Genomic DNA, 22,501 nt, shown 5'->3' on the forward strand with positions numbered 1-22,501 from the left:
GTGTGTGTGTGTGTGTGTGTGTGTGTGTGTGTGTGTGTGTGTGTGTGTGACTTCTATTATGATCTTGATAACACATAAACTCTGCTGCTGTTGCTTTGCCTGGTGCAGGAGCTGGAGTGGCTCTTGGAGATAAATCGTCTGACACACCGGCTGCTGTGTAAGCACATGACTTTGGACAGTTTTGATGCCATGTTCCGAGAGGCCAATCACAACGTCTCTGCGCCTTATGGACGCATCACCCTGCACGTCTTCTGGGAGCTAAACTTTGACTTTCTACCCAACTACTGCTACAATGGCTCCACCAACCGGTAAGAAAAAATAACAAGCGAGGGCATCTGGAGGCCCTGTTTCAAAACTGGACGTAACTCACTGCCCCCACACCCGCCACACAAAACGCACATGATCCACGCTGACAACAGCCGGTTTCCACTCGGCACCAGGGCAGTAGTGTTTTCATTTCCCATGTGATGCACCATTGCGTTTTAGAGATAAGCTTTAACCTCTCTGCTCTGCTAAGCTTTGAAAAAACAATTCAGGGTTTGCATGTAACAAACAGTGTGGCTGGACTGAAATGCAATTAACAGGCACCGTCTTTTCCTCCCCACACTCCCCACAGGTTTGTACGGACAGCGATTCCATTCACCCAGGAACCACAGAGAGACAAGCCAGCCAACGTCCAGCCGTATTACCTCTACGGATCAAAGGTCAGTAACGAGCCACATCAGCCAGGAAGAAGGACTTTATTTAGGAAGGATGAACAAGGAGGAAAGCAGATTGTACACAGAAATCAGTCACAGGGTGGGAAATGCCAGGAAAGGCTCATTAGCAGAACGGCAGAAACACACAAGTCGGCTTGGCTTTGCTGAGACCGAAAAGCTGCCAACAGGCCACAGCCCGGTGTTGGTGACCAACACTGGGAGAGAGCCCCTGTCTAGAGATGCAGAGATTAGAATGGATTGGTGAGACTCAGCGAGAGGCTCCCCTCCCGCCCAGGTATACGGTACCACAACAGCACTGGGATCTCTGTCGTTTGAAAGGTGAATGATTGGAATGATGGTGTGTATATATATATATATATTGCTTGTCGTCAATGTCAGGCAATCTGTCAATCAGATGTATATGGCAGCCTTGTTTACATAGAACTGGGGGGGCCTGGGAGGTAATGGTAGTGGGCTTGAGTGAGTTTTATTACCAGGGAAAGGTGACTGAAGGCCCTGTGAGATGACTGCACAGCACCGATACAGCACGTGCAGGGGCATGGCAGGCTTGTCTAGTGACCTAGAAGTAGACGACTCAATATTCCATTCCTAGAGCCCCAAGCTACCCATAACCCCACCCAAAATGGCTGATTGGATTTCCCCTTAAGCAATTCTGTAGGTGAAAGGTTCCCTGAAGACTGAAGTCCCCTAAGCAGGGCCAAACCCTGTGAGGTGAATGTCGAGCCAGCGAAGTCTCTGAGACTTGCAGGTACTCAGGCCTTCTCGGGATTTGGGCCCTGCACTGCAGGGTGTAACTGGAACAGTCCCAGGACTTGTGCTGTCTCCCACTAAAGTCTAGGGAAGTTTTACCTTTGACCTCAAAGCAAGCGGGATCAGGCCTACAGTTTAGTTCCATCTCCGAGTCCCTTTCTGCAGGGAGTGCCTGCTATCAAGGGGTGCCAGTTGTGGTGGTGATTTGGGGACGTGGATAGCTGCCCAGCTCGAAGTGGACTGTGAGCCTCCAACCTGTGTCAGGAATGGTGTGTTTTCAATGTGATAGAGCCCCGAGAGCCCGTTGTGTGACTTGGTCTCAATGTGCAGATCACTGACTGTCCTGTTGTGGAGCCAGTCTGCTCAAATGTCAATGCTCTTCAACTAGGCAGAAAGGGCTGTTTCTAAACAAGTTAACTCCAGTGTCTTTATTCCACTCTGTACCTCTCCAAATACATATCACGTCTGCTACGCTGGCGTAAATCGGGCGTCACTCCACTGAAGGGAAGTTTATTGAGAGTTGAATGTGGCCTTAATTTCTTAGGGGCTTGTTTTTTACTGATTTCTTAAATTTACTGTCAAGTATAAAATGGTTTTTTTTCTCTAATTTGGCAAAACTTGTCACCCGTGGCTGCCATTTTTCCACCCCAAGGCAATGTAGTAAGAACACCGATGCATGTCAGGTCAACATTTGCAGCGTGAGAGCAGCCCCACTGAAATGAAAAACAAATTGCTAGGCTTTCCCCATGCTGGGAGCTCCTTTTATTTCCCTTTCATTTGAACCCGTGCTGCGGTAAGATGGCCCTTTTGTCATCACTGCTTTGGGTTGGAAAGAAGCAGTGGGGGGACCTATACGGGCTCTCTGTCGTGAAACTGGAACTCCTCATTAGGACAGCCGTCATGGGGACCTCCAACAGTTCCTCCTTCATTCTGGTGCTCAGAGTCCCCTCAGGTGAGCTTGTCTGTTCACCCTCTTCCCTCTCTGGGTTGACACTGTACTGCCCCAGCCTTGACACTGTGTGGCACCCGGAGGACCAGAACTGCAAGCAGCCATAGACCAAGAAGGCCATAAAGCAGAGAAGCAGTAGGCTGCTCACCATCCACATGGAGGTGGCAGATTCCTGCTTCAAGCCGCGCAAGGCCAGCGGGTGCTGGTCGAGGGTGTGAAACGTTGTGCAATGGTTGCTGGAGGGGTAGGAGTTTTTACATGTGACGCACAGGATGTAGACGGTGGAGGGAGTGAGTCTGTGGAGGACCAGGGAGCTAAGGGAGTGGGGGACCCTCTCCTCGCGGTGGAAGTTCTGGCGCAAGTAGCCTGCGAAGACGCTGTTCCAGTTGGGACGGTACATGACGTGGTAATAATTCTCGGGGCAGGGGTTGTTTGTGGACCAGGAGATGGTGGCTCTTGTGTCAGAGACGTTGCGGACTTCAATGTTCATGGCGGCTCTGAAAGCAGAAGCAAGGAAATGCTTAATATACTGGGCCTGAGCCAAAGGCTACTGAAATCACCTGGGCTCTTTCCACTGACTCCGAGGCCCTTTCGATCGGGCCCATATGGTCTTCAGAAGTAAAGGGAATTCGTAATAGCTAAAGCTGGGTGGAAAATGCAGAGACATGTTTGTGAAAAACGTTCAAAGCTTTCTGGGAAGTTTTTTTACTGACATTTTGTATTTTAAAAATTTGCTGGCCAAGAAAACGGGGGGAAAGTTTTGTGGGGAAAAAAAGGCAAAACTTTTCATAGAAACGTCAAAAATTCAATAGCTTTCTGTCAGTCCCAGTATTATCAGTGGGACTCCACAGTTCGGTGGCAATGGTTATTTCCAGCCATCTGGTACACTAGAATAGAACTGATCAATTCAGCATTTGCACGTATCAATACAGTTCTGCCAATAGCACTCTCACCTCTGTCTTAGATAATTATATAGTACCTCTCACTGCACAAAAACAACAAGGAGTCTGGTGGCACCTTAAAGACTAACAAAAACCCCACGAAAGCTTATGCCCAAATAAATCTGTTAGTCTTTAAGGTGCCACCAGACTCCTTGTTGTTTTTGTAGATACAGACTAACACGGCTACCCCCTGATACTTATCACCGCACAGTCTTCAATATATTTGCCTTCCCAACAGCCCTATAAAGTAAGACAGTGCTATTGTCCCCATTCTACAGATGGGGAAACTGAGCCAGAGAGAGGCTAAGTGACTTGCTCAAGATCATACACAAAGTACATAGCAAAGCAAGGAATTGAACGTGAGTCTCCCAAGTCTCAGGCTAATACCCGAACCATTAGACCATCCCACCTCATTACCAGAAAGTCACCTGTCCGAAATAACAAATGGGACGTGGGTTTGTCCCTGATGCTCAGATCAGACATTAAACCTCTGCACCTCGTTGCTGGGTCTAGCTAGAAGTTTATGCTCCCCAAGGAATGTACAGAACATTGCAAATTTGGTTAACTTAAACGAGTAGCTAGTTCAACACAAGTCTTTCTCTTCCTATAAACATTTGGACTGTAAATCAAAGTTCCGTAGCACTCACTGGAAGAGTGCACGGTGACTGTCGGATTTGCCTAAGCACTCACTGCATTTTCAGTCGCTAACTTGTTGCTTTAGAAAGCACCAGGTCTGCCGATATGCCATGTGTTGTGCCAATCAGGGATCCTGATTGGGGAGCTTGCTTGCTACTGCAATACAAATAAATTCAATCATAACAATAGTCAAAATCATAAAATATAGTCAGGAAATAGACTTTTACCACCATGCTTATTCAGCAGGTGAATTTTATTGAAATCTACTGTTTAGCTTCAGTCAGGGATTATTTTGGTAGGGCCCCTCTAGTGGGTCACGTAGTCCCTTTCCTAACTTCACTGCAGGATCAATTCCTCTGTACAAATTCATTTCTATAAAGCAGAAATGTTCAGCTCTTCTCTCCCTGCTGTAGGCAATATTTACTTCTTTGCTAACCAGCCTAAAGCTATCCATCTGGATTTTCTCTCTTTTAATTTGCTTTCTTTCTCTTTTCCGATGTTCTTCTTTAATTCAAGAAACATCTCATCTTAACAATTGCTCTGTATCCGACTTTCCTCTCATGAACAGCTAAACACATGCACACATAACAGAGTAGCTACATAATCATAAAAAAGCTATTTACCTTTCTCGGCATTTATCTTAAGCAGTGGCCAATAAATGTTCAGTCATGAGACATGGATCTGAGCTTGTGATGTCTTGCCTTCCTCTCCACAGCCAGAATCCCTGGATAACTCCCTTGGTTGCGGGCTGATTAAATCCATCACCACTCCATAGTCTTGTATTATACCCTTCTTTGATTGCATCATCACTCGCCATAGCAACCAATAGAAAACTGTAGTCAAGCATCTTTCAGTGAATTGGTGAGTGCTGAGCCTAAAAGCTTTTGTCTGGGAGAAGTATTTGTCCATGAAGCTGAAAGAACCAGACATGGTAGTTTTGTTTTCTGGCTCTTTTTTTTTTTTTTTAAATGGGGGCTAATTAGCAGGAAAGCGACTGCAGCCAGCCAGCTCCCTGCCTCCTTTTGTCTCAGCCCCGTTATCGGTTATCTAAAGGGCATTCATAGGTTCATAGATTCCAAGGCCAGAAGGGACCATTGTGAGCATTGCATTAGACTTTTCGCTGCTAGATTGAAGAGCCCATTATTAAATATCTGTTCCCCATTGAACAAATCTGTCCCTGTCAAGGTCCCTTCCAGTCCTACATTTCTGTGATTCTGATTCTACGGAGGTACTTACACCATGTAGGTCAAGTCACCCCTTAACCTTCTCTTTGTTAAGTGAACTCAACTGAGCTCCTTGAATCTATCACGACAAGGCAGATTTTCTAATCTTTTAATCCTCTCTTAACCCTCTCTGATTTATTAACACCCTTCTTGAATTGTGGACACCGGAACTGGACACAGTATTCCAGCAGCAGTCGCACCAGATTCTAAAAGAAAAGGGTTTTAATTCAGGCCGAGGAAATATGCCTGCACATACAGGCGTTTGCTTTTTCTATTTCCAAAGTGCTGTGTTGACTCTGAGACTCTTGAGTCCCATTCATTCTTATTGTTCATGGGGACGATGGCTTGGCAAGCTAAGCCACCCTCCTGGGACCACAGGTTCAAATCCCAAGAATGACACATTGGGCTCCATGCAGTGCATTTCAGATGAGATGCTGAGGTTCTCAATGTGCTTTTTAGTAAGAGGACGGGGATTGGTGCAGTGCCTTCTCCCAGCACTATAGCGAGGTAAGGTACTGACACCCGCTCACCCTGAGGTGCCAGCCTTTCTGGGGTGCTCTGGGAAGTATTTGGGGATTCTTCAGGGTCAGAGATGCTGCAGTATGTAAATTTAAAATACTATTTCCAGTAAAGCAAAGTGCCGCCTATTAAAACTCTATCACTTAGTGACTTGTCTTTAACCTTAAGATCTCGGTGACTTTTAAATAGTCATAAAAATCTAGCTGACACTCTGTCCTTCGCCCAGGCTACAGTGGCATCAACTGATCTTTTCTCCAGGTACTGCGCTCTGACTGGAAGCAGCTCTGGCTGCGATTTTCAAAGGCATCCAACTTCTATTGAATTTTAATGGGGTCTAGGCAGGCTCCTTTCAAAAATCATAGCCACAGGGGCCTAGAAATGACTGCATCCCATCTGGTTAGAGGAAAAGAGGGGAAGGCAAATGTAGGATGTATACAGTGTAAGCTGTCGGAGTCACTGGTGATAAATAGGTTTGGAAGCATTCAATATTTATCGGTAAATGTAGGTAAACGTCGATTTCGCTATACACACATGCAAGTGGATAAAGAATATTTCCATCGATAATAATTGAAACGTACAGATAGGCAAAGTAAGAAAAATGCTGCTTGAGAACTTCTTAGAGTTTGATTTAAGGATAATCACTTGGTATATTTTGCCATGTGGTGTTGACAATTTGTGTTTTAATGGTTATAAAGCTTTAACTTTTGTAATCTCGATGTCTACCATCATTAAATCATTATTGTCTGACACCCCCCGGTGTCTGACCTCCCGCATAATTTCCCACAACTGTGAAAATTTCAGTAGATCAAAATAAAAACGTGTGTAAAAATAAATATGGATGTTATCTGTCAAAGTGATAACAAAATAAAAATCAAATTCTGCCTAGCCCAGAGATAAAGGGGGGAAGGAAAAACTTGCATAATGGACCCAGCACTTCCAGGCAGTGTCTCACTGCTGTCTGAAGCACAGCGGTAAAGGGAGCTTGCTCTGAATTAGAACTTTCCTCATCAAACATTTTGATCCAGTGTCTGGAGTTCTCAGTCCCTGGAAATGGGTCTGCAGTCTGTGAGCACGCCTTCAAATGTCAGCAGCGAGTGAATGCACCAGGCAAAGTGGAGAGTAAAGAACTATTTTACATCAGGAAGCGTCTGCAGCCCCTGCTCTCCACTTAGTCATCCCACTGCTTGACATTTTAGTTTTATCTTCCAAGGTCAAGCTGCCTCCCTTCTGTGTCCGTCAAACAGCCATTGCCAGAGCAGGGATGGAACTACTCCCTGACAAGAGGTGGAAGTGCAAGAGCTCTCACCTGGCTTCAGGCCCTCCCTTCAGGGGCAGAGGTGGAAAAGGTACTTCGCTGGCTTCATGCTGCCAGCCCAGCCCAGTCCTGCCTGCAGGGGGGAAAGCTGGCAAGAGGAACACAGGGCACAGAGGGATGGTGCAACGCAAAGGGACTCTCTCACCAGGGGTCCTGCAAGGCTGAGTTCAACAGGCGTCCCTGCCTGCAGTCATGTCAGAATTATACTTTGGTTGTTCATCAATAGCCTTTGTTCTAGAAACAGGAGACAATGGAAAGTTTAGTTTCATCATCTTATATAGGAGCATAGGAATAGCCCCATTGATCAAACAAGGGCCCATCTAATCCAGGATAGCATTTCCACCAGTGGCCAGTACCAACTGTTTCTGGGGAAGGGGCAAGAAACTCTGTAGTAAGCAGTGATGTGCTAACCTGCTGCCTGCCCTTTCCCCTCCCGAAATTTCTCCTGGATCCCCAGAAGTGAGAGGTCAGCTCATGCCCTAGAGCAGGAGAGTTTCTAACCCTGCCAAAGCTCTTCATGAGTTTGCTAATCTCCCTTGTTATAGTTAAATAAGAACTCGGGGTGTGAATGTGCGGGGGGGGTCTCTGAGTCAGAATTCTTTTGTTGCTGTTTTATATCCAAGCAGGGATGTGGCTTCTCAAAGGAGGCCCTGATAATTTGTGATAAATATATGTATTAATATATGTATAACCTCACCATGCTGCTGTAACGAGTCCCGTGTCAGAGTCAACCTACCCTCGTGGAAGTCCATGGTCCAAGTGCGTCAGTTAGAATTCCATGGATTGGTGCAGAGCTGGGCAAACTACGGCCCGTGGGCCACATCCAGCCCACGGGATCGTCCTGCCCAGCCCTTGAGCTCCCGGCCGGGGAGGCTAGTCCCCGGCCCCTCCCCTGCTGTCCCCCCCCTCGCAGCCTCAGCTCGCCGTGCCACCAGCGTGCTGGGCAGCGGGGCTGCGAGCTCCTGCCAGGCAGCACGGCTGCCAGACATGCTGCTCTGAGCGGCGTGGTAAGGGGGCGGGAAGCGGGGGGTTGGATAAGGGGCAGAGGGTCCCCGGGGCAATCGCGGGACAGGGAGCAGGGGACGGTTGGATGGGGCGGAGGTTCAGGAAGGTGGTCAGGGGACGGGGGGGTTGGATAGGCGTGGGAGTCCTGGGAGGCCTGTCAGGGGGCAGGGGTGTGGATAGGTGTCAGGGCAGTCAGGGGACAGGGAGCATGGGGGGTTGGAGGTCCTGGGGGGGCAAGGGGGTGGAGGATCCCAGGAGGGGGAGGTCAGGGGACAGGGAGCAGGGGGGGTTGGATAGGGAGTGGGGTCCCGGGGGGCGGTTAGGGGCAGGGGGTCCTGGGAGGGGGCGGTTGGGACAAGGAGCAGGGGGGGTTGGATGGGTTGGGGGTTCTGAGGGGGGCAGTCAGGGGGTGGGAAGTGGGAGGGGGCGGATAGTGGGCACGGGCCAGGCTGTTTAGGGAGGCAAAGCCTTCCCCATCCGGCCCTCCATACAGTTTCGGAACCCCGATGTGGCCCTCAGGCCAAAAAGTTTGCCCAACCCTGGATTGGTGGGTTGCATTAAAGTTCAGTCGGGTGACTGTGTTCCAACACACATCAAAGACAAGTACTATGGAGTTCCACTCTATGACAGAAAGTGGGGAGGAACTCAGAGACAACCATATCCCAGGAGTGATACAGTCAGTTCTTAGACCTGGGCACCCAGGGAAGGAGGAAGGAATTTCCTTATTTTTCCAGAAGTAGGAAACAGAATAAAAGACAGGCTGTAAAAGGGATTTAGGCACCCGAGTCCTATGGGAGTTAGGTGCCTACATACCTTTAACAATCTGTCTGCAAGTGTCCAGTGGAAATCAAGCCGTTCTCCACTGTTTAGCCAGCTATAAAATTCAGCTGTATTCAGGCTGCAGCAATGGGTTCCCAAGGCATGTAAAATTACCAACAGCCCACTTCTCTGCTTGTTAACTGCTCCTTGGCTTTGTAAACGCTTCTGATCATGCATCGTTTATGTATATTAATGTGCTCCTGTCCTCCTCTCAGCACCGCCTGAATCAGGATCATGATAGGTGCAGTGGAAATCATTAGCTTTGTTGCATTACCTGACCCACTCACCTGAGTTAATTAACCTGTCTTGCAGATGCCCTCAAAGTGCTCTATGTGCCTGTGAGGCTATATATTATATAAATAGTAATTGTACCCAAATGCTGTAAGTCACAACGTTTTCTGGTCGTATATATTCAGCAGCCGCACAAGGGCTTCTGGATTGCTGGGTCCAGTAAGTGGCGCTACCAGCTGGGGCGGTTTATCCTCCGGGGCTTGCTATGTGTGTTTCAGGAGGTGGTACCTGGTCTGTCACTCCAAAGCCCAGATTGGGCAGCAGGGAACAGGCAAATCGTTTTTTCAGTGAGAAGCGGGGCACTGGCAGCACGTTTTCCATAGTGGGAGCTCCAATGGTGACACATTGATCACAGTTTCTGCTCAGCTGGGCTAGCGATCACCTCGGATTAAAGGAACCTTCCTGTGCTATCCAGAGTGCATCACAGCCACTGGTAGGGAAAGCGCCAGGCATGTTCCCCGCTATCCTCCTGTACTGAGAACCCCCTTCCCGATAAATAACAACAGCAGCCTATAGGATTGTCACATTAAGATAAAACCATCTGGACACATTCCGTCACAAAGGACATATTTTCTGTGCTGTGGATGTGCTGTGGATACCACATAGGACTGGGCATTTATGTGTTCTGGAGGAGAGTTTTTGGCCCTTTGGCTGAGAAACAGGATCCGTTCAATATGATGCATCCCCTACCGGGAGGGACTGGGCTCTCCTATTGCAGGAGGTGAAGTTGGTTGCCTAGCAAGGGTTTTCGTTAGAAGTTCATTTTCAAGAGGGTTCGGGTGTGTGGCATTTTTTCTTTCTTTCTACGGCTTAAGGCCTGAATTCTTTCACTTGAAGGTGAGCTGTCAAGCTCCGACTGGGATTCTAACTCCTGCTAACTCCTGTGCTCAGGGATCCCAGCAACAGCTGATCACCTCGGCAGATCCTAACGTGGAATGGGGATTTTCCCACCACGCTCTGCCAGGTGCATGGCAAAGGGAGACCGACTGCTAGTTCCTTCTGGATTCTGAGACTGTGGGAACAAGACCCATCTCTGCATATCCCAATCTGTCTGCACTCCCAGCCTCCTGGCCCAAACACCTGTACCGTGCGAGCAGCCTGGCTGCGTGCCCTGTTCTGCTGCTGTTGGCTGGCCCCCAAGCCACAGCAGAGCTTTCTGATACGTGTTTGATCATGAGCTGCATCACCCCGAGGGAGGAGCAGGCTGTCACTCACCTGGCACACAGAGCGCAGAGGGGCTGCAGGCAGAGGGCCTGTGTGAGGGAATGGATGGTACTATGAAGCCAGCTTGCATGTTCAGCTGTCTTGTCTTAAAATACACTTACCTCCTACATTGTTTAACCCAAGCTGTGCATTTCACCCTTAAATGGAGTTATGTTTTAATTGCTCAAAGCCATGGTATTATTAGTAGATGCACGCCTTTCATTACAGCACCGCGTGGCTTTGCATAAAGCTTGGTGGAACTTACATCATCTTTCAGACAGGACGGAATGAATCATCCTGTTTTGCTGGCAGGCAACACACGTTATAAAATAGATTTTCTCGAAGTGTCCAGTTAAATGGGGATTGAGGCTGCAGCTTCAGTGCTAGTGCCCCCCTCCCCTTTTAAGGAAAAGTAAACTTGAAAAACTTCTTTCCGGCTCCGTCAGTCACTGGTCATCGGAAGCAATGTGGAAGTGGGATGAAAGCTGGAGAGGTGGGAGGCTATTGGATGCTAATGCTGCACCTGGAGAGAACAGGTCTCCATCCCAGGGCGGAGGCCATCAGTGGAATTGCTCTTTGATGGCAGTGCTGCCCCATCACGGGAATCATCGTGTTCCCAAAGAGCCATCTTCAGCACCTGCTGGCAGGAAGTGTGAATGGGTGTCTTCATGGGAGAAAACAGGAGACTTTGGTATCCCACTGAGGCTCTGCCTACACTGCAGTTAAACCCAGAGTCTGAGCTCTGCAGTTTCATAGCCTCTGCGGTCTACGCCCCGTGAGCCCAAGTCTGCTGACACGGGCCAACCACAGGTGTATAATTGTAGGGCAGACCGACCCTCGGTGGGGAGCTGTGCAACAAGAGCAGTGGGATCCACTCCGGCAAAGCAAAGGCCCGTCACAAGACATGGAGTGGGATGTTTAAAACGCTCAGCATTGTCCCAGCTCTGTTCCCTTTGAAGTCAGCTCCCACTGACGTTACTGGAAGCAGAGTTAGGCTTTGGAAAATCCACCATCATTGACAAGCTCACGTGACACCGCAGTCTCATCAGTCAGCTGTCGGGGGGGACAGCTCAGGTTCTCTCCATTGCTCCACAGGACCCTCAGACTCCCAGCACCTCTTGGCCTGGACTGGACCCCAAGTCCCCACGCTGGTAGCTAGTGCTAGAAAGACATGGAAAATGCAGGGCACACAATGCCTCTGTGTGCAGATAAATCTCTAGGGAAAGCATGGAAGTGACGTGGGGCTTCCCTTCTCCGTGTTCACGTACCCGGTCTGCACAGCAGTATGTTTCACAGACGTCCCACATGGCTGTAATGATATGTTGCAAAAGCTACAGCAACAGGATGCTACTGTAATTAGCTGCGACCTGGCATAACAGTTTTATTGGCAGGAATATGGGATGATTGCATCACTCCTGCAACAGTCACACATCATGCTTCTGCTCCTTTAAAGAGTTTATGAAAACATTTACTGGTACTATTTTTGTCATCGAAATCAATGGCAGTCTTTTCATCTACTTCAATAGGCTATGGACCAGTCTCCTAATTACCATGTGCCCTGCTATACAGGCCTTGGTGAAAGAGAAAAATGTTAATGAATGCAATTTAGACACTTCTATAAGTTACCTACAATAACTTTTCCATACATAGTTCTCTGGGTATGGCATCTTGCAATCTACCTGGGCCTTATCCCATAGGAAGAGGGAAATTCCTGGCTTCCAAATGACATATCCCTTTTCACCTAGTTCCTAATAGTTCCAATTGGCAAGTGGGTTTTGGAACAGAGAAAGGAGTCTGTTGGTTTAAACAAAATGATGAGGATGGTTAATTTGTTGATTAAAGTAACTGACAAGTGAGCAAATGAGTATTGTGTCAGGGAGTAGAAAGTCTACCTTTGGGAGAGAAAGGGGGGAATGGTTTTATGGCTGGTGTTTTTAAAAAAAATGCCACGCTTTTGTAGCTGCTCAGAGGTTTGGAATGTTAGAATTAGTCTGTGAGAGATGGCTCAGTGGGCCAAGGGCAGGTAAGACCGCCAGCGCCGCAGAATAACTGTATTAATCTCCTGGCTAGCACCAGCACGTGTGTGGCAGATGGTGGAAGCAGTGACTTTCGAGAGTATTCTTGATTTGTCCTGTTCTGCCACTTCTGCACACTCTCCCTCTCCTGTTGGCAGGCAGGGCATCACTCCTTGCCCTCTTGTAGCATAGCCAAAGGTGGTTAAGATGTGCTCCGTTACTGGAATGGCGGGGAATCCCCTTAGAGTACAGTATCTACCTGACTCTTTGTCATGTCTGCAGAAAATGTCCTCCCTTCTGCTTTCTCATCTCTTTGGTTAACCAAAGACAGGCAGGGGGCTTATTGGCATTTCACTGGGAGAGGCGCTTTGTGCCAGATGTTGTTTGAAGAATATATTTGGCTCTGCTTATTGATGCAGCAGTTACTGTAATGGGGAGGGGGGCAGAGGAAGTGAGAACACGGTCCTTTTCTTATGGTGCCAAACCCTGATGCAAACGCGTCCTTTTCAGAGCAAGCCCCTGGCACGCACAGCATTCGGCTGGCTCAGTTAAACTGACTTGGCGTCCCTTTCAAATTACACAACTGAATTAATTTCCCCTTCCTCTCCCTTTGGCTTCTCTCGACGCTGCTTGGATCCAACCAATATTCTAGAGACAAAAAGCACTGCAGCACGCTCCCTGTTTCCAAGGCTATTCTAAGACCAAATGGAAATTCATTTTCGGCCAGGAGCCAAACTAAACCCCACTGTTCCATTTTGAGACATCCACCCACCCACAGGGCCAAATTCAGACACTAGCACACAATCACACATGGATAAATACCAAGAAAACTACAGAGTCCTACACTGACGCCTACAGGACACAGAGGGGACTGGTTCATGTCCTTTCCCATGCTGTTTGCTTACCAGCTGTTGTAGTTCCTACTCTCCTACATTACAGTTGTTTAGTGAGGTACGTGCCAAGCGAAGACTTCTGTTCATTTGCTAAATGCTGTTCATTTTGCAACCTCCTCCTCCCATCTTCCTTCACCCCATTTGTCTGTTTTGTCCATTTGTCACATCCCGTCCAACACCTAGACTGGGGCAGGGACTTTGTTACCTGTCTGTACAGCACCTGTGGGGGCCTGAGCCTTGATTGGAGTTCCTAGGTGCTACCGTAATTAACAATAATTGTCAGAGATTGGCAGGAGCCAGATGCACTTAGGAGCGCTGGCCGTGGTTGCAGCAGGGGTAGCCTGAAGCAGAGAACAAGAACCTCGGCAGTGGGAAAAGGGTACAGGAGTAGTGCATAAAGGGAAGGGAAGGCAAGACAAGCACATCGCCTCACCTCCTTCTTTCCTGTGGCCTTTCCTCTGCCCCCTGTTCCTCATCAAGAATATCTAACTGTTTTAGGCTAGGTCTACACTACAGCGGGGTTCCGACCTAAGATACGCAACTTCAGCTACGTGAATACCGTAGCTGAAGTTGCGTATTTTAGGTCGGCTTACCTGGTGGTGAGGATGGGGGAAAGCCGACCGCTGCCGCGCTGCCGCCGACTCCGCTGCCGCCTCTTGTCGAGGTGGATTTCCGGAGTCGACGGCAGAGCGATCAGGGATCGATTTTACCGCGTCCTCACGAGACGCGGTAAGTCGATCCCCGATAAACCGATTGCTACCCGCCGGATCGGCGGGTAGTGAAGACGTAGCCATAGCGATAGCAGCGCTCAGAAGTTCCAGTCAGGATTCAAATGCAGACCTTTTGCTAACACAGAAAAGAGACAAGTGGGCTTTCGACTGAAGGACACAGTGAGACAAAGGGATGGGGAGATAGTATGCAATAATACCTACTCGTCAGTTGCCAAGGATTTCTCAATAGGCAACCATTCTTGTTTATATGGTATGTAGACAAAAGCCAAGGCTGTTGCTCTTGTGCGGCCAACAAACCCTTCAGCCAGAATTGCCCGGCTATCATTGAGGATGTTATCCAACAAAAAGGTGTCAGTTTCAAACGCTCTTCTAAACTGAGTCATCAAGTAAAAATTCATGGTGCCCCCTCCCAAAAAAAAGAGGTGTGCCATGGAATATATTCATTCCCTATGTCTTCTGTAAAAGGTATCAGAACAGGTGGGACATAAAACACCGCCTGGAAAAGAGTATTAGGTATCACCCTTGCAAATGCGCCTGTCCTCATAATTGTCTTTGTGCCTCTCATTTTTCAGCCACTGAACATTGCCTACAGTCACATCTACAGCTCCTACCGCAACTTCGTGGGGCCTCCTCATTTCAAGACAATCTGCCGGCTCCTAGGCTATCAAGGGATCGCAGTGGTGATGGAGGAGCTGCTGAAGATCGTCAAAAGCCTGGTAATTATGGGCCTGGAACAAATGATAGGCAAACCTCACTGCTTTGGGAGGCTTGGGTCAGATAATCAGCCTAGGCTTTGGATACTTTGGCCAAAATGTTCCCATTAAGGTATGTACATCCATCCATCTATAGTTAGACACCTGTATACATAGCCTGATTTTCAGAGTATTTGGTCCTGCCATGCGGGCAGGGGACTGGACTCGATGACCTCTCGAGGTTCCTTCCAGTCCTAGAATCTATGAATCTATGAATCTAGGTGCTAGGGAATCCCATTCACTTCAAAGAGAGTTGTGGGTGTTGGATATGCTTTATGTAAATACTGTAGCCAAGTTCCGCTGAGCCTCTTTTGCCTAGCAACGGGGCTATAAGCTTCATGAAAAGACGCTCTTCTTGCACATTATCGGCACTTCCTGAGCATGGTCTAGGAGGAAGGGACTTGAGACCTGGGTTCGAACACCAGTTCAACCACAGACTCCTTGTGTGACCTTGAGCAAGTCATTTAACCGACCCTGTCTTTCAGTTCCCCATCCGTAAATGGGGATAGTATTTCCCTACCTCACAGGGATGTTCTGAAGGTAAAATCCATCAATGACTGTGCTCAGATACTACACAGATGAGGCCCACATAAATACCTAGATAGATCTTGATGAACAGGAGCAAGCTGATTTGGGACTTCTGGTCCTAGATAACTAAAGGAAGGGAAGAGATTAAAGAAAATTAAAAAGAAACGAGCCATACTTTTTTTTTAATTTCTAAAAAGATTCCTATTTTGTGTGAAGGTTTGGATGAGTTCTTATCAATGCCAGTTTGTCCACCACTACCTGATGCTCTTAACACTGGCTGAAAGAGACAATTTTCTTCCTGTCTTCTCTGCTTTCTCTCAGAAGATAAATCTGATGTTCAGAAGAAATGTTATCTGTGCAATTCCAGGGCCTTAATTGACAGCATATAAAATGATTTCTGATCATGTTGTTCCTCCAGAAAAGCTTTTGTTGAGGAGATTTTTTGGTCAGCAAACAGTATTCATTGCAAATGCTTCAGTTCATTTTTGGCTCTAATGTTAATGCATCATCTTGATCTTGTCTAATGGAGAAGTGTGAAGCCGAGGATCTCAAAGTATTTTCACTTCACGTTCATAAGACAGGAGTAATTGGAGGGGTCGGCTGTGTTTGCTTAGTGTACAGAGCTCTAGCTAGCATCTGAAATTGATAGTGGTCAGAGCAAAGATAGGGGCCTTGGGACTGGCTAAGCTACGCTCAGTGCAGAATCCTGTATAAAATATATACAGGATACAGTTATATAATGTAATTACAGCACATACTTTTATCACCAAATCTGGTTGCTCTTATCCATTTTAATTCACAACTTCGGAGCTCTAGTGGCTAATTACCCCCCCCGCCCCACATACACACACCCAGTGCAATTCCATTTTCTGTAGCATGCTCTCTGTCAAATGTCAATAGCATGCCTCCTGTCATCAGTATTTAGGCAGAAGGAATCTTTCCTGTGCTGAAGAATGATTTTTGTAGCCACTGTGAGTGAAATTTTTTATGCTATTTTTGATCCATCTGGATTCTCACCTCCAAATGCGGCTTGCGATTCAGGTTCAAACAAACAAAGTGCTCGGAGCTGAGCTTTCAGACGGAAACTACAGAAGATCATGAGTTGGTTTCAGAGTGAAACCATACAAGAGCCCCAAACTTGTGGGCTGAGTTTTATGTGTATAATGAAAGCAAAAAGCGGGCGAGTTTTGCATGGTTTGAGGTTTTTGTAATCAAAACTGCATTCTGCTCTCGTAGCCAGTCCACAAAAGTTGCCCCTTTAAAATGACTGTGCTCTGAGTAGAGACTCAGTGGTGAGGCCTCATCTGGAGTACGGTGTCCAGTTTTGGGCCCCACACTACAAGAAGGATGTGGAAAAATTGGAAAGAGTCCAGCGGAGGGCAACAAAAATGATTAGGGGGCTGGAGCACATGACTTATGCGGAGAGGCTGAGGGAACTGGGATTGTTTAGTCTGCAGAAGAGAAGAATGAAGGGGGATTTGATAGCTGCCTTCAACTACCTGAAAGGGGGGGGTTCCAAAGAGGATGGATCTAGACTGTTCTCAGTGGTACCTGATGACAGAACAAGGAGTAATGATCTCAAGTTGCAGTGGGGGAGGTTTAGGTTGGATATTAGGAAAAACTTTTTCACTAGGAGGGTGGTGAAGCACTGGAATGGGTTACCTAGGGAGGTGCTGGAATCTCCTTCCTTAGAGGTTTTTAAGGCCCGGCTTGACAAAGCCCTGGCTGGGATGATTTAGTTGGGGTTGGTCCTGCTTTGAGCAGGGGGTTGGACTAGATGACCTCTTGAGGTCCCTTCCAACCCTGATATTCTATGATTCTATAATTCATCCTTTCAAGTTAATTTATCTCCTTTTCTTTCCGACAGTTACAGGGCACCATTCTGCAGTATGTGAAAACATTGATAGAGGTGATGCCCAAGATATGCCGCTTGCCAAGACATGAATATGGATCTCCAGGTCAGTGCTAGGATACGTAATGTAGCATGCCTCCCCACCCATGCATGCAGCATTAATCCAAACACAAGATATTAACAAAACAATGATTGGCTTATTCTCCAAGTTCCTAAAATGATGTGTTATAAGACTGTCTAGATCAGGAGTTCTCAAACTGGGGGTCGGGACCCCTCAGGGGGTCATGAGGTTATTACATGGCGGGTTGTGAGCTGTCTACCTCCACCCCAAACCCCGCTTTGCCTCCATCATTTATAATGGTGTTAAATATATTTTAAAAGTGTTTTTAATTTATAAGGGGGGGTCGCATTCAGAGGCTTGCTATGTGAAAGGGATCACCAGTAAAAAAGTTTGAGAGCCACTAGTCTAGATGTTACAGTGAAGAGCACGTTAGCAATGTATAAATATATAGTATTCTCGTGAAATTAAACATCATGAGGCTTATCACATTAGATTTCCTATCTCTCTTGTCTGGTGTAACCTCAAACTCTCCCCAAAGCTTGTGTTGCTAGAATGTGCACATGCAGCATTTGAAGGGAAGCCTGCTTGTAAAAGCTGGGAATGGCATTGCAATCTGGCCTTTAAAGAAAAATGTCTTACAACTTTAATTATGGAACAGCTACTGTGGCTCCATAATGCACCTTTTTTAGCTGTGGAAATGAGAGTCTGCATCAGACGTTTTGTGACCGATGACAGAAAGTACTGTATGTCGAAAGACCCGACACTTGGCAAGTTATTGAAAGTTTCTGTATGGAAACCTGGATCACTGATCTGGAACATTTAAAAAAAGTATTTTGTTTTGCTTTCAAGGTTTTTTAAAGTACATTATTATAGGTTTGTTGTTGCTGACCCAAAAGCTGCACTAATTCCAGGAATACATGTAAAGTTTATTTTCAATACCACTAACTTTTTGCAAATAGGGGTGGGTAGGAAAATTTGCTTGGTCCTGGTAGCTTTGGAAAATAGGAGAATCAGAACCGTTCTGAATGCCTATCTACTATTTTGACACCTATGCAACTCCTTTGACCTCAAGTGAGTTCTTCCTTATTTACTCAGGTGTGAGAGGAGAATCAGGCTCATTGGTTGCAGACCTTTCATAAAGAGGGCGGTTATTTATAATTAGTAATCCAGGATCACAGTTAGTGGTCAGGAAACATTAGGCATTGACTGGTTCTTTGCACGAGCCACTGGTTAGCTTGGTTCTGCTGCTCTTCCTTTCCCGATCGTCTTACCCTTCTTGTGTCTATTTAGGAATCTTGGAGTTTTTCCATCACCAGCTGAAGGACATCATTGAGTATGCGGAGCTGAAGACTGATGTATTCCAGAGCCTTAGAGAAGTGGGCAACGCTATTCTGTTCTGCCTCCTCATAGAGCAGGCCCTGGTAAGGCAAAACCTCCAATTGCAGCAGGTTATACTCTACAGCTTCACCTGTACTCACCATCTCACTGGGGTTGGGTTATTTTTGTGTGTGCGTGTCATCTAAAGGTGTATGAGCAACACTACACAGATTGGTTTTGTGGCCCTGACAGCCAGGGCAGCCTGCGAGGAAAGAACTCACTGATATTTAAGTTAGAAATGGCCCTGAAGTGGAACCTGAGATCTGAATTCTGGAAGATTTACTTTCAGGTCCAAGATCCAGAGATACCTAAGGTGGTTCAGATTTCAGCTCACACCCAGAATCAGGAGTTGCCTGTTTCCTGGATCCAGTTCTAGGGACCATCTTTTTATTCTACAGTGCTGAGCACCAAAGGGCCCTGATCCCCAACTTGACCACCTAGGCACCACTGCAATATAAATAAATAATAATAATGAAGCAGCCGCAAACAGAGGGACTCTCACAAGAACTGCTGATCTGGTGAGATTTCTTGGGACTTGTCTCCACTGCAAAGCTAACTCGAGTTACAGCTTGAGCATTTCCCTGACTCAAGCCCCATCCACATACAAAACCCCTTATCTCAAGAGCAGCAGAGCATTTAACTGGAGTGGGCTCCCTCAGCTGCTAACACAACCCCACGGTGCGGCTCGAGTGGTATTCTGCACTGTGGCCACTGGGCTAACGCAAGAGGAGTTAACTCCAGTGTAGATAACTCTGGCTAACTGCAATGGAGACACACCCTTTGTGCGTCGAGCCTGTTGGGCAGAGCTGTGTGGGGACCACAGGAGTTGCTGCTGCTGTCTGTGCTGTTTTGCACTAGATACACAGCGAGTATACACTAGATACACAGTCAGTCTCTCGTACTGTCCACCCAGCACCTCCCAGGAGCACTACATTACATTTTGTTAAGAAAACTAGAGATACGCAAATGTGCCTCTGATAGTCTGGCTTGATTTTTGTATAATGATAGCAGCCAAATGTATCCTGCCCTCCTCCTCCCGTGCTCTGCGGGATGTGCTGCGGTTGCCCTTGAAACGGCTATCTAAAGTGCACATTATGGTGTCTCGTAGCAATAACCGCCATTGGTGTGAAAAAGCACTCTTGTGTCGCCATGGAGACTGAGAGTGTATCAGCAGCATGCAGGCAGTCCAGGAAACAAAAGTAAGATTCCGAGGTCCCATCTGGGAAGGTTACCATCAAAGTCCATATTGGTGGGGTTTCCATAACCAGCCTGTATCATGTCTCTCTGACCTTTAAGTTCTTCAGTAAGGCATTTCATTCAGAACTTAATGCAGTTCTGTACTCGGAAGGCATCAGTTTCCACCCACCATGAGAACATGAGGCTATAGGGCCCTTCTATGCTGAAAAGCTTTGAAGCTTAGTGGCACGGGAGGTGGACGCTCTGGCTTCTCCTCTCTGGGAAGCTGGGTTCTAAATCTCCATCCAGGCCCAAGTGAAATCGTTTGGATGGGCTCAGCCTACTGGATATGTGTCTACATCCAAAGAGCTCCAGGTAGCCAAGCGTGATTGACAGTCATCTGCTCGAAAAAGGCCCAGGACTGAAGCGGAAAGAAGGATTATGGGACATAATGGAGGTGGCCTGGCAGAGTGGGCCAAGGAGGGTACCACAGTACTCACCCCCACTCACGCCTGGCTCTCTCTTATGCCACTAGTGCCTAATCCAGAGTCAGCTGAAATCAATGGAGAGACTCCCATGTCCTCATGAGCATCAAAAATTCACACACATTTTAATTAGGAACTTCCTTTTTTGTGGGAGGAACTTCCTTTTTTATCCAGTGACAAAGTCATTGATTTATTAAGGAGAACCTAATCCCATGTTTAAGAGGCAGACTGGCAAAGACAATCGTTTTCCAGGTTCATCCATGACAAGGCACGAAGTGTCCTGCTGTGCGTGAGATGCTGTTCCAGAGGATCTCTTAGGATATCTTATTTCCCTGCCCACGTCATAAAAGGAACCGTCTGATCAGAGTTACAGAGTATGGGGAGGGTTCAATCAGGTTAGATCGGATTGGATAACATCCCTAACTGCTTTGTAATCTTCCCTGTAGTGGAAGTCTAATGCCATGGATGTAATGGCTCTTTCTGTTGTTTATGGTAGCTGTTGAGCTGTTATATTGCACTGGACTATTGGCTGATAGTGAATGCTACAATTAAGGTGGGGAAGTAGCTTCCATTCCCCACCACACACACACACACACACACACACACACACACACACACACTTTTTGTTGTTGTTCCTTATCAATTACATTCTCAAATTCCTGCTGTAAGGCAGGGAGCCTTGGTTGGAGGGAGGAGAAGGGGGTTATTGACATTCCTAATTCTTGCTCACAAAATGGGTGAATACAGGCAGCAGCTGGAGAAAATAATTTCCCCGCAGGGACATGTTGAAGTAGCAGGGACAGAATTTGCATCGGAACAAGAGGATGCTTCTGCCTACGTGGTAGCAAGACACCATGCCATGCCCATGCCATGCTTCTGTGCCCACTCCTGGAACTCTCCATGCCGCAAACCACAGTGTCCATATAGGACCCATGATGCCATCCCCTTCCCTCCACCTCCTGTGCTGACTACGCCACACCCTGCACTCTCACAAACACGCTATGGCATTCACGGCTCTGTTCCCACCACGGTCCATGCCCCAGACTCTTACCAGCGTATTGTCAGGGTTATGGACCCTCCGCCAAGGCATCCCAAACAGGAAGATCTACTTGCACAATACAATAGACCTAACTGAGTCGTTCCCTCCAGCCCCCTGATCATTTTCACAGCTCTGTCCTGGCTAAATTTATGGTATGGCCAGCCCCAAATGCATGTCCTACCCAGAGTTGCACAGAAACAGACCAAAACCTCTTTGTGCAGCGATGCCTCTATCTATGCAGCCCAAAATCACTTTGTTCTTCTTTGAGTTATTGTCTCTATGGGTGCTCCACATGAGGTGCCCGGGTGCCTTTGATCAGAGATTTTTTTCAGCAGTGTCCATGGGTCCTCACCTGCACCCTGCGCATCCTTGTACTCCAGACAAGGGTACGTAGGGAAGGGCAGACGCACCACGACTAGTTCTTTTTCAACTTTCTGTGGCTAGAGATTGAGTATTGCGCTGTCTGGTAGATTAACCTTCTAGCTATCCGTTACCTCGTTGTGTTTACTTAATTTATTTATATTTCTTACTTTTATTTGAGTATTCTTGGGGTTTTTCCCCCCTGGCACAAATGGGCCATCTGCTACTACCGTCCAGTAGACGACCTAGGCCGCTTTGACCCTTTGGTCGAGGGCCACGAACCTCCCCCACTCTGTGGATGCTGTTCCCCACCCACCCTATAGGGAGTGTCTCTCCCATTTCACACCTTCCTGGAAGCTCATCACATTGGACTGATGGATGCTAGAAGTAATTTCATCAGGCTACAACGTCCCTTTCAACTCCTCCTCCCCTTTCTTGTCCTTTCTCAGGGATCCTTTTCACAAGGGTCTCTTGAGGCAGGAAGTGCAATCCCTCCTGCTCCTATGGGTTTCTGCTCAAGGAGAGGATTTAGTTGCAACTCCCTGGGAGATGCCTTCCTCACTCGTTGGCTTCGAGTGCTGTTATATCCCTATCCTCCAGCACCTTTGCTCCTCAGAGTCTTGAACAAGCTGAAACAAGAGAAATCAGTGGTTATCCTTATAGCCCCAATATGGCTACAAGACAGGTATGGTTCCTCTGGCTCTGATGCCACCTCTTCTCCTCCCTCTGGTGACAGACCTCCTGGCCCAGAAGTCAGGCTGTGTGACCCATTCCAATCTCGCCTTGTTACACCTCCATGCACGGCTCCTCGACGGCTCTTGAGCCCGGAGCAGAATTGTCGTCTTGAGGGACAGTCGGAAGC

The 22,501-nt window shown here is 47.5% G+C and overlaps 2 protein-coding genes across 2 annotated transcripts in view; one reads left to right on the top strand and one right to left on the bottom strand.

Moving 5' to 3' along the window:
• CYFIP2 (cytoplasmic FMR1 interacting protein 2) overlaps nucleotides 1-22,501 on the top strand; it is a 63,083-nt gene that overhangs the window by 30,364 nt on the left and 10,218 nt on the right. The window contains exons 21-25 of the mRNA XM_029913391.1: nucleotides 109-308; nucleotides 617-704; nucleotides 14,582-14,725; nucleotides 17,157-17,247; nucleotides 18,493-18,623. Coding sequence (XP_029769251.1) covers nucleotides 109-308; nucleotides 617-704; nucleotides 14,582-14,725; nucleotides 17,157-17,247; nucleotides 18,493-18,623 — 654 coding nt within the window. The remainder of the gene's footprint in view (nucleotides 1-108; nucleotides 309-616; nucleotides 705-14,581; nucleotides 14,726-17,156; nucleotides 17,248-18,492; nucleotides 18,624-22,501) is intronic.
• Nucleotides 2,243-2,908, bottom strand: FNDC9 (fibronectin type III domain containing 9). The gene has a single exon (XM_024214220.1). It carries the CDS (start codon nucleotides 2,906-2,908, stop codon nucleotides 2,243-2,245), a length of 666 nt encoding a protein of 221 aa, XP_024069988.1.

Source organism: Terrapene carolina, unplaced genomic scaffold (assembly GCF_002925995.2).
Source record: "Terrapene carolina triunguis isolate 2854851 unplaced genomic scaffold, T_m_triunguis-2.0 Scaffold629, whole genome shotgun sequence".
NCBI lineage: Eukaryota > Metazoa > Chordata > Testudines > Emydidae > Terrapene > Terrapene triunguis.

Excerpts from the sequence above, each read along its gene's own strand:
- FNDC9 (XM_024214220.1), bottom strand. The coding sequence starts at position 2,908 with ATGAACATTGAAGTCCGCAACGTCTCTGACACAAGAGCCACCATCTCC.